The 10,703-nt window shown below is 62.9% G+C and overlaps 1 protein-coding gene across 1 annotated transcript in view; it reads right to left on the minus strand.

Moving 5' to 3' along the window:
• Window positions 1-9,657, minus strand: part of LTBP3 (latent transforming growth factor beta binding protein 3) — a 17,536-nt gene extending 7,879 nt beyond the window's left edge. The window contains exons 1-15 of the mRNA XM_047070923.1: window positions 9,330-9,657; window positions 5,983-6,312; window positions 5,648-5,850; window positions 5,361-5,466; window positions 5,048-5,140; window positions 4,750-4,872; window positions 4,089-4,247; window positions 3,817-4,002; window positions 3,223-3,239; window positions 3,076-3,148; window positions 2,827-2,925; window positions 876-1,001; window positions 655-786; window positions 404-532; window positions 43-165 (exon numbers count right to left, since the gene is read on the minus strand). Coding sequence (XP_046926879.1) covers window positions 43-165; window positions 404-532; window positions 655-786; window positions 876-1,001; window positions 2,827-2,925; window positions 3,076-3,148; window positions 3,223-3,239; window positions 3,817-4,002; window positions 4,089-4,247; window positions 4,750-4,872; window positions 5,048-5,140; window positions 5,361-5,466; window positions 5,648-5,850; window positions 5,983-6,312; window positions 9,330-9,657 — 2,227 coding nt within the window. The remainder of the gene's footprint in view (window positions 1-42; window positions 166-403; window positions 533-654; window positions 787-875; window positions 1,002-2,826; window positions 2,926-3,075; window positions 3,149-3,222; window positions 3,240-3,816; window positions 4,003-4,088; window positions 4,248-4,749; window positions 4,873-5,047; window positions 5,141-5,360; window positions 5,467-5,647; window positions 5,851-5,982; window positions 6,313-9,329) is intronic.
• Between the last annotated feature and the right edge of the window lie 1,046 nt (window positions 9,658-10,703).

A 10,703-nucleotide genomic window follows, 5' to 3' on the forward strand; every position in this document is an offset into this window, starting at 1 on the left:
GCCTTCGAAGCCGCCCGTCCGGCATCTAGGCCCCGCCCTCACCGCGGCAGGCCCCGCCCCCCTGGCTGCGGTAGCCGGGCTGACAGGCAATGCACTTGAAGCTCCCGGGTTTGTTCTCGCATTTGCCATCCGGGCAGGAGCTAGGGTCTCGGCACTCGTCGATGTCTGCGTGGGTGAGGCGAGAAGGAGGCAGACCCATTTGGGGACATCGTGACCGACCAGGCCCTCAGTATCCTTGGCAGGACCTCCCTCCGTCACGGATCAACGGGGCCCACTGGGACCTCAGGGCTCCCGCACCCCAACCTCTGAGGGGCCCAGAGCTGGAGTCCAGGCCCCCTGCCCCCACGCCAGGCCGAGGGACAGCGGAGGACCCCCTGTCGGCCCGGATGGGGTCTTCCCCCACCTTCGCACACGGGCGGTCGTGAGGCTTTGAGCCGGTAGCCGGGGTAACAGTTGCACTTGTAGTGACCGGGGAAGTTGAGGCAGAAGCCGCCGTCGCCGCACAGGTGGGGCTTGGCGCACTCGTTCAGGTCTGCGCGGGAGGAAGAGGGCGCGAGGGGGGCGCCAGGGGCGGCAGAGGCGGTTACGCGGCGGCCGGGACGAGGGCCCCCCATCCCCCCAGTCTCCGCGCCGCCCCGGCCCGGCCGCGCTCACCCACGCACGAGCGCCCCCCGGCGCCCACGTGCAGGCGGTAGCCGCGGTTGCAGTGGCAGTTGTAGGAGCCGCCCGTGTTCATGCAGATGCCCCTCCCGGCGCCGCACGGCTCCGCCTCGCACTCGTTCACGTCTGGGGAGGACGCGCGGGCGGCGAGACGTCAGAGGGATATGGGGACCCGAGGCCGCCCCCTGGCCGCCCGCCCGGCCGCCCGCGCTCACCCACGCAGTAGCGGTGCTGCGGGTGCGACCGGTAGCCCGGATTGCAATGGCAGGAGTAGTCCGAGGGGCCCGGGACGCACTCGCCGTGGCCACAGATGTTCTGGTTCAGTCGGCACTCGTCTGTCTCTGGGGGGGGGGGGGGAGCATGGGGCTGAGCAGGGAGCACTCACTTTCTGCCACGTTCCCCGGGCGGACCTCCATACCCCATTCTTAATAACCCAGATACCTGAGCCTGGTCACACCATGACCTCAGGCCCCTGTGCACTCATACGCCAATCCTAGGATTTCCTATACCTCTATCCCAGATAACCCCAGCATCACGACCCCAGATAGCAACCCCGGGTCCCTGACATCCCTCTCCTCAACTCCAGGATCCCTGATATTTCTATTTCTACTCACTATATTCTGTCTCCCCGTCACCCCAAACCCGATCACGTCCCCTCAGGGCCTCAGTCATCCCAATGCCCCTACCCAAGGGGCTCTAAGACCCTCCCCTCCAGTCACCTCAATATTTAAAATCCCGCAGCATTTGTTACTCCCATATCCTCTAGCCCAGTGACCCCAACACCCTTGCCTTAGGGACCCGGGTCCCCCATTCCAGAATGGTTGATTTCCTTCCCTTCCCAAGGCAGGCAGGAGCTCTTTCCTGGGAATCTGGCTTGCCCCTTTGTGGATATGTAGGCAGTCAGATCCAGAAACCCCCTTCACTTTCTTTGTCAACAGTCTCACTGAACTCCCTCACTCCCCCTCTCCCTTCCCCCCCACCTGCAGCCCAGGCCTTGACCCTGAACCCTGCCCCACCCAAACACACCTGGTGAGCTGCTCTTTTTGCCTAGAGTATCTCTCCCTACACCTAACACCCTCTCCTCTGAGAAGCCTCCCCAGATGCCTCTTCCCCCACATTCCCACAACCCCCAGGGCTGTCACTGCATTGTCCTAGCCTGTACAGGCCTCCTGGGCAGCCACCTTCTGCCTGAGCCATCACTCCCCCCTCCCCCAGCCCATCTAGCCTCCTAGATTTCAATGGGGCCGGTGGCTCCCTTGTAGCTTTGGAGTCCACACAGACTTGGGCTTGAACCTGGCTCAGATGTGTGATCTGCGGGCAAGATACTGAACCCGAGCGTCTGTTTTCTCATCTGGAAGATGAAGCTACCAGTGTTCACTTTCAGAGTATGAGAAGGTTAAGTGATGTTTAGTACGTAAAACTCTCCGGTCGGTGCCTGGCACAAGGCAATTGCTCAGCCATAGCTAGCAATTATCATGATGCCCCAAACCCTACAGACACTTCCCACAGCCTTTGGGATCAAACCCAAGCCTCTGAACAAGGCTCCACGCGTCGGCCCTCCCTTGGCTCAGAAACACGGGGCTGTGTGGTTTTCCCTCCTCCACCAGCGTTTCCATGTCTCCGTGCCTTTGCCTAAACTTCACTTGGAATGTCCCGTTTTCCCAACCTGCACACCCATTTCTTCCCCACTTCTCATTAATTTCCAACACTCTTTAAAGCCCTGCTAGCCTTCTCTCATTGCCACCCTACATATTATCATAATCCCCAGACTTCTCTGATATACTTTTTCATGGCATTTATGAGACATCCTGGATTTTTAGTTAACTGATCTGTTTTCTGTTTCCTGTGCAAGAACAGGGAATTTTTGCCTTTTGCTTACTACTGTATCCCCAGCACCTAAACCGTGTCTGGCACATAACAGGTACTCAATAAGTATTTGTTGAATGAATGAATAAGCACCGTCAGACTGGGCTGACCACAATACCCGGATCCTTCAAGGGTGCACGCCAAGGCTTCCCCAGAGCCCAGCCCAGGGCCAGGCACACAGGAAGCCTGGGTGGAGGGTTAGTGCTCAGGAATGATGGGGGGAGGGGGCGGTAAGGGAGGACTGAAATTAAGCCAGAGACCTGGCCTCTCCAGGACATGGCCTACGTGGGCAGGTCTTACCTGTGACCTGGGTAGGAGCAATCTCCACTGCACTGCGGGAAGGGGGCAGGTCTGGCAGGAACCAACGCACGGTGGGAGGCGAGGGCCTGGAGATCAACTCTGTAGGTGACAGTGTTCGCCGTCAGGGGGTGTGGAGGATGGGAGAGCCGCCCCTCTCCAGGCAGGCCAGTGGCTGGGACTTCACACCCATCTTCACTATCCCCAGTGACAGTCCTTGAGGACTGGTTCCTCCAGCACCGCCCAGCTCACCAGGGTAGGGCCTGGCAGGAGATGTGGTGGCGGTCAGGTGGCTCTGCTGTGCCGACTGTTCCTCCATCACTGGCTGTGAGTGACAGCAGCATGAGCCCTCTGTCTCCTTAGCTTCCCCGCTCCTCCCACCTGGGCTCTCATACTCACTGAGTCCGTGCTCACCCCTAAAAGGGAGGAAGATGGGGCCATTAGCGCAGGGCTGGGAAAAGAGAGTTAAGACTGGGATTGGCAGTCGGTATTTGTGGTTAGGGTCTCTAAGAGTTCAGCAGTCATGTCTCTGGGTCAGGTGTCGAGAGTTAGATCCTGGAGCCAGGGGGCGTTTGCATCACAGGCCAGGGGAGCGGGTATGGGGAGCGATGGTTGGTCAAGGTCCTTGGGTTATCGAGCAAGACTCAGGAGGTTACAGCTAGGGCCAAATCCTTGGGTCAGGAGACAGAAGGTCAGATCTAGGGACAGCATTCGGACTGGATCAGTGCCCTGGTTTGGAAATCAAAGGGGTTCCAGGGTCAGAGGAATAGATCCGGAGGGCAGTGGATGGTCAGATCCTGTCCATCAGGGGGTCAAATCCTGGGGTGACAACCTTGGTTCGGGACGAGAGGGTCGATTCTGGGGGTCAGTGATGAGGTCAAGGATGAGGAGCTAGGGGTTAGACTCTGAGGTCACATCTGTGGGTGGGGAGCCAGGGGATCGAGTCTCAAGGCATTCATCATCTGTCAGGGAACAGAAAGGCTCAGGCCAGACCTCGTTCTTCCTCCGCGTCCTCAGGTGGCGGTGCCCGGCTGGGGCTCTCAGGGTGCTGCTGGGGCTTGGGTGGCCCGTCAGGGTGCAGGAAAAGGGAAAAATCACTTTCGCCTTGAATGGTGAGGGTCTGGTGGGAAGTGAGGATGTGGTAGCCCTTCCCAGCTGGACAGATCTCCTTGAAGGCAGCTGCGGCCAGAGGGAGGGGCAGAGAAGTGAGTGTTTCCTGGACGGGCACAGAGCCGGCCCCTTCGCCCCACATGCCCCACGCTCACCAGTGCCATCAGCCGGGCAGCGCTGGCACCTCGCGCCCCAGGCCTTGCCCACGCTGCAGCAGCAGAGCTGGCGGGTGAGGCGCGTGGTCAGCGGGTGCTGGCACTGGTGCTCGGGGCTCACCAGGCGGAAGCACAGGCTCTTCTCCTCTGGCTTGTCCGCTGCGGGGGCCAGTGGCAGGCATGGTCACCTGGGCCTGATCGCCGCCCATGTCCCTCTTCCAAGCTGCTCCAGGCCTTGCCTCTCTGGCCCAGACAACCCTTGATCCTCCTGTGGCCTCTGACCTCAGGTGACCCCGAACTCACGTGATCCCCGAACCCGTGTTTCTCTGACCTCATGTGACCCCTGAAATCTCTGTGACCGCTGGCCCCATTGACCCCTGATTCTAGCTGCTGTATGTCGGGCTTTATCCCTCCTACCCACCAGGACCATGATCTCCTACAACCCTACTCTATATAGTCCCTGACCCCATGTGACCTCTGACCAGATCTCAAGTGACTCCTGACCCCACTTATCCCTGATCCTATCGGCTCTGGGCCTCGATCCTCCTGCAATCAACCCTTGACCACACGGTGACCTCTGTGACCTCTCTGATCCTTGCCGCTTGCTGCTTGGAGGTCCATGCCTGTGACTTCCCAGGGACCTGAGCCCCCCCATTCTCACCAATGCACTGCGTTCGGGAGGGGCCCAAGCTATGGCCGGGTGGGCAGACGCAGCGATAGGAGCCGGGGCTGTTGAGGCAGTCACCATGGCGACACATGCCGGGCATCGCGCACTCGTTGATGTCTGTGGTAAGCAGGAATGTGATCCCTCTAGTCTGGGGCCATAGGGTGACAGCAAGCTACTCCGAACACCTCAGGGTCCTGCCCCAGCCCCGCCTGCTCCCTCAGTCACCTCGGGGCCTCCCCCAGTGACAACTGGCTTGCCCCGCCAGCCCACAGAATCTCCTGGCTGGCCGTACCCTGGCAATGGGTGCTGTTGAGTCTCTTGTAGCCCTGAGGGCAGTCAGCGCCCACCTCCCCACGTACAGGTCCTGGTTTCTGCACCCCTGTGTCTGCAGAGAGAGGAGACGGTGGCAGGGGAGGACACTGGGGGTCCTGCAGGGGAGGGGGGAAAGGAGGGCCATGGGGAGGAGCAGAGTGGGATGGGTGAGAGGAATCTGGTGGGCAGGGAGAGGCTCGGGCGGCACCGGCTGGGTCCTCCCCTGCAGGGGAGGAAGAGGCATGCGGAGGTCCACCCTGCAGTGACAGGGGTCCCGGAGCCCAGGCACTCACACTGCAGCTGGGGGCACTTATGGCACTTGCTCTGGCCCCAGGCGGTGCCGATGCTCCCACAGCAGTCTTCCTGCTTGGTGAGGCCGGGGAGGGGGTTGCTGCCGCACTAGGGGAAGTTGGGACTGGGGTCACAGGGCGCCCAGCCCCACCCAGCCTCCCTCCCCAGGCCCTTCTCCTCCCTCCTCAGCAGCCCGTGGGCCCCCGTTTTGCGCAGTCCCCGTTTAGTTGGGACAGGACAACCCTGGGAGACCGAAGGTCCGGTCCAGCTGGACTGTGGATTCACTCACGGGCTGCTTGGGCAGTGTGTCCTGGAAGCAGCGGCCCAAGGGCTTCTGGGTGGGTGGCCGGGGGTGCTGGGGCTTGGGGTGCGGCAGCAGGTGCTGCGAGGGGGCTGGGCCCTCGGCGTTCGGCCCCTCGATGCGGTGAACTTGGACCGAGGCATCGGGAGGATGGTGCACGCGCACGTTCACCACGGGGGGCGGGGCCTGCACTGGGGGGGGCGGGGCACGGTGGCTTCAGGGCTGCCCCGCACCACCGGTTGCGGGCGCGGTCGCTCATTCCGTTCCCGCCACCCTAGTGTCCGCCCACTTCGGCCACCCCGGGTCTGCCCGTGGTCCGGTACCTTCCGCTGAGATCTGTCCCGGCCCGAGGGGCACCAGGAAGGCTGCATGCTGGGCAGGGGGCCCCTCCCCGGGCCCGGGCGGATCAGCGATCACCTGGACCGCGTAGATGGCATGCTTGCTGGCTACAGACTCGCTTTCTGGAGCCAGGGGCGGAAGCGCGCCTGTGGACAGGGCCCCGGCCCGGCCAAGCCCGGGGCCTGCGCCGCCGGTGACCCCGCCAGCTCCTCCAGCGGGCACCTGGCAGAAGCGACCGGTGAAGTCCGGGGGACACAGGCACTGGTTTCGGGAGGAACACTGGCCGCCGTTCATGCAGGGCAGAGGGCACACCACTGGGGAGGGGAGGTGGATCAGGAACCGGGCCCACCGGCCCTCCCAGCCCCCAGGCCTGCTCCCTCACCCACAGCCTGCCTCTTTCCCCTCCTCCCTACTTCCTTGCCACCCACTGGCCCCGTCCTTGAGAAGCTGGCTTTCGGAACACATAGAAACTGCCCTATAGGTCTTCCAACATCCTACTGCCCACGTTGGCTTCTGGAGTCTTAAGTCCTGTACTTAAATCCTAGCTAGGAGGCCACGTGCCAGCTGTGTGGCCCTGAGCCCCGTGCCTCAGTGTCCTCGTCTGTAGGGATGTTTGTTGTGTCTATGAAATGAGGTCACGCCTGTACAAACACTCAGTGCCTTGCACGCTGAGTGTTTAATAAGTAGTAGCAAATGATGAGGACGATCGTGGTGATGGAGCAGATTTTCTCTCCTCTGGATTTCCCTCCAAACGTTCCTGGGAATGTGATCTCTATGTGGCACTTCCTCCTTCTCTAAATTCTCCCCGTTCAGCCCTCAGCCCTCTCCCGGGTTCGCCCTCTCCCTCCCTCCCTTTGCCTTGCCATGCCAGGACCCACATCTCTAGCTGCTACCTCTCTGGGACCTCTCTTGGGCACCTCCACCCAGGGGACACTGTCTGAAATCAGCATCCTGCCCCCACCCCTCCCTCTGGACCACCCGCTGGGGAATCCCTGCCGGCCAAGGTCGTTCTACTGAGCCTCAGAGGCCGCATCTCTCCTGCTCCACTCCACCCAGTTCCGGCCTCTCTACAGTCTCATGAATCCATGTCCCTCCCCGCCATGCCCTCTGCCCCTCTGGTGCCTTGTGTCTTGCCACCCATCCTCCTCCCCGGCTTCCTGCCCCTCTGTCTCTCCTGCCTGTCAACAGCCCAGCACCCCCAGAGAAACGAGCCTCAGGCAAAGCCCTGGCGTATCACATCCCTGCTCGCTCCTTGCTTCCTTGCACAAACATTTAAGGCTCTCCATGGCCCAGAACGAACCTTCTTTTCGTCCATCCCCCTCTGCTCTTTCCACGTGCACCCCATGCCTCAGGACCCCTCTCCCTCCTCCTACAAATGGGTCACATCTCCTGCCTCCATGGCTTCATTTATGCCACCCTCCCTCAGGGCCCTGTCCCTCCACCTCTACATAGTCAAATATTATCCTTCCAGCCTCAGTTTCTCCTCCTGGGAGCTTTTCCATGTATCCCCGCCACACCTCTGTTCTCTCTCCTGAGTTGTCACCCTCTGTCCTGCTCTGCCTGGCACTTAACTTGGTTATATTTATGTCTGTCTCTCACAACACGAAGAGTGTTTTGGAGGGTAGGGCTGGGTCTGCCTCAGCTCTGGGTCCCAGAGGAGGTTCAGGGGGAATGACTGAAGGACTGAGTGGCAGGCTGGGACCTATGTCTTTCTGTCACACACACACTCACATCTCACATCCAGCCTTGGGGCCCTGAGCTCACACACCAGAACGAGCCCCTCTCCTGCCTGCCCCATGGCTGCCCTCACTTCCCAGGATGGAAAGCTGGGGGTGATGCTCTTCTGGACACCTGCAGGGCCTCAGAGGGCCAACCCACATCCATGGCCGTCAGGGCCTGGCTAAGAGCATCCCAGCCCAGCCCATCCTGCCAGGACTCTCAGGGCAGAAGGGGTGTGTCCTGGGCTGGGGGAGGCAGGATCCTCTCCTTCCTGCCTCCCAGTGAGTCACCCATAGCGGTGAGGGTGACCTCTCAATGACACCCGCCCACTGTGGCCTGGGCTCTGAGCCTGGGGGATGTGGGCAGCACAGATGGAGACAGCATCCTGGGCAGGATGGCCAGGGGGTCTGGGAGGCTGGGCCCATATACACTCACATGCACGGTCATCTCCTCTGTCTGTCTCTCTCTCTCTCTCTGTCACACACACACACACACACACACACATACACACGCATTCATTTTGGCACCAACACAAGCTCACAGAAACACTCCCATAGTGACTGGAGACATACACCCAGGACAACACAAAGGAACATGTAATTAATCACAGAGTGTCACTGCAAAGCCCATGCATGCACACGCACACACGCACATCTCATGAGACTCTGAGCCACATCAGTGGAGTTCCTTGGGCCTGTGAGTCGGTATGTTGAGTATAGGAATGTGTAAGAGGGGCCGTTTCGCTGGTGCCATCCTGGGCCCGGCCTAATTACCCTGTCCAGGAGGGTAATTACTGCTGGGACACCTCCCCCAGCCTGGCCCACAGGGCCTTGCGGGGAGGAGAGCCGAGCCCCAGGCCTTGCCCTTTGAAGAGAGATGCTGAGGAAGGGGTAGGCTCCAAGTGGAACTGGGGAGCCATGAGGGATTGTTGGGGAGGGGAGACTCTGAGGCAGAGATCCTGAGATCTTATGGGGGAGGCATAGATGGGGTGCCAGGGAAAAGATGGACTGAGGACCCCAAACAGCCCCCACCTCCAGGCCTGCACTCCACCTGTTAGGCCTCAGCACCCCTCCCCTCCAAGACCTTGCCAACATCTAACTTCTTCACCCCCAGCCCTGACCTTGGCTCCTCCCCCCAGAGCATGCAGGTGTCTACCCCTGGCAGGCCCTACTTTAGACGTTTTGAAAAGATTTCTCCTGTTTCTTCCAGCAATTCTGTTTCTTAGGGGAGAATTTGTCCCTTCTCTGAGACCTCCTTGGCCCCAGCTCACATCCCTCAAAAGCCCCTGTGTAATGACCCTGACTCCCTCTCAGAACCCAGCACCTTCCCGGCGGCCTGTATCATGCGGGACCCCAGCATGACTGCACACCTTAGGCCTCAACCCTGCCCCAAAGCTGTGAAGTCCCGGTCCACGCGGCCCTCCAGCTGTGGCCGCAGGACTCCAGCCTCCCAAGCCCCTCGTGTCCCCCCCCCCCCCCCGGCCCCAGGCCCCCAGAGCTCTGCACTCCGCACCCTGCGCCCCCAGTGTCACAGACCCTACCCCACCAGGTATCCCGCATTTGTCCTGCTGTCTGCCTTCCCGCGTCCCCCACCCGGGCCCCCGGGCCCTCACCCACGCGGAAGCCGGAGCCCGTGAGCGTATCGGTGCTGTGGCCGTTCTCTCCGATGAGCGTCATGTTGGAGCCCTGCTGACAACTGTCCCGACACTGGCCCTTGAGACAGGTCCGCTTGCAGATCACCGGCGCAAAGACCACCTTGAAGCGCTCCCGGGCCAGCGCCCCGCCCCCGCCGGCGCCCCGCTCGCCCGCCGGCCCCCCCTCGGCCCCGCCGCCCGGGCCCAGCAGCAGCAGCAGCAGCAGCAGCAGCGCCAGCAGCCCCGCCGCCCCCGCCCCGCGCATCTCAGGGGCCAGGCCGCCAGCAGCCCCGCGGGGCCCGGGCATCCGGGGCCGCAGGACCCGGGGGGCGCGCCCGGGCCGGGGCTATGGTCGCGGCGCCCCCCGGGGGGGGTGAGGGGGGGTGGGGTAGCAAGCCGGGAGCCCCGGGAGAGGCGGGGGGGGGGGGAGAGGGCAGCGAGGGAGAGGAACAGAGGAAGCGCGCGGGGAGGGGACGGCAGGCGCGGCCGGGGGCCCGGTGCGAGGCCAAGAGATGGAGGCTGGACCGCGGGGAGCCCAGAAACTTCCAGAGCCCCGGGAAGGAGCCCAGCCACGAGCCGGGGCCGGGGGCCTGCGAAGGCCCCGAAGTGAGGCGGCCGCGCGGAGGCCGAGCGGGTTGAGGCGGAGAGGAGGAGCGAGGGGAGAGGAAGGCCGGGCGGCCGGCCCGCTCCGCGCCTCCCCCGGCCGGGCTGGGCTCCCGCGGCCGCCGGGAAGCAGGGAGCGCGCGGGGCGGACGCAGGGAGAAGTGAGCAGTTGTTTTCCCTGGCTGCGGCGCGGCGGCGGCGGCGAAGGGGGCTGGGACGCTGGCCCCGGGCCAGGGAGACAGTTTTTTTTTTTTTTTTTTTTTTTTTTTTTTTTTCAGTTTCAAGCGTCGCCGCTGCCGCCCGGAGGAGCGAGGGCGTGCGGGCGGGCGGAGGCCGGGGTGGGTGGGGGGCGGTCCCCACCCCAGATGCCCGCCCCGCCGGAACCCGCCGCCGCCGCGCTGGGCGCCTGCCAGAGGGCCCTCACCTGGGCCGCCGGCCGGGCCGCCGGATTCCTCCGGGCGGGGCGGCGAGGCCGCGTCAGAGCGGGAAACCGAGGCTGGGGGAGGAATTCGGGGCCCGGCCGGGTCACGCGGCCGCCGGGGCGGCCAGGTGGGGCTGGAACCCAGGCCTCTCAGCCCTTTCCCAGCCTCCCTTGCGCACGTGGGGGGCTCACCACCCCAGAGTCACTTCTCATTAGTGCCGCTGCACTCGCCTCCGAGGAGGGGGCTCCAGGAGAGGGCACCCTTGGGCCAGGGGCTCCGAGAGCCGGAAGAGGGGCCGAAAGAACGAAGCTGGAGGCCCGGCTTCCCT

Source organism: Lynx rufus, unplaced genomic scaffold (genome assembly GCF_022079265.1).
Source record: "Lynx rufus isolate CCGP_SWC_20201006 ecotype Redwood Valley unplaced genomic scaffold, mLynRuf1.p SCAF_9, whole genome shotgun sequence".
Classification (NCBI taxonomy): domain Eukaryota; kingdom Metazoa; phylum Chordata; class Mammalia; order Carnivora; family Felidae; genus Lynx; species Lynx rufus.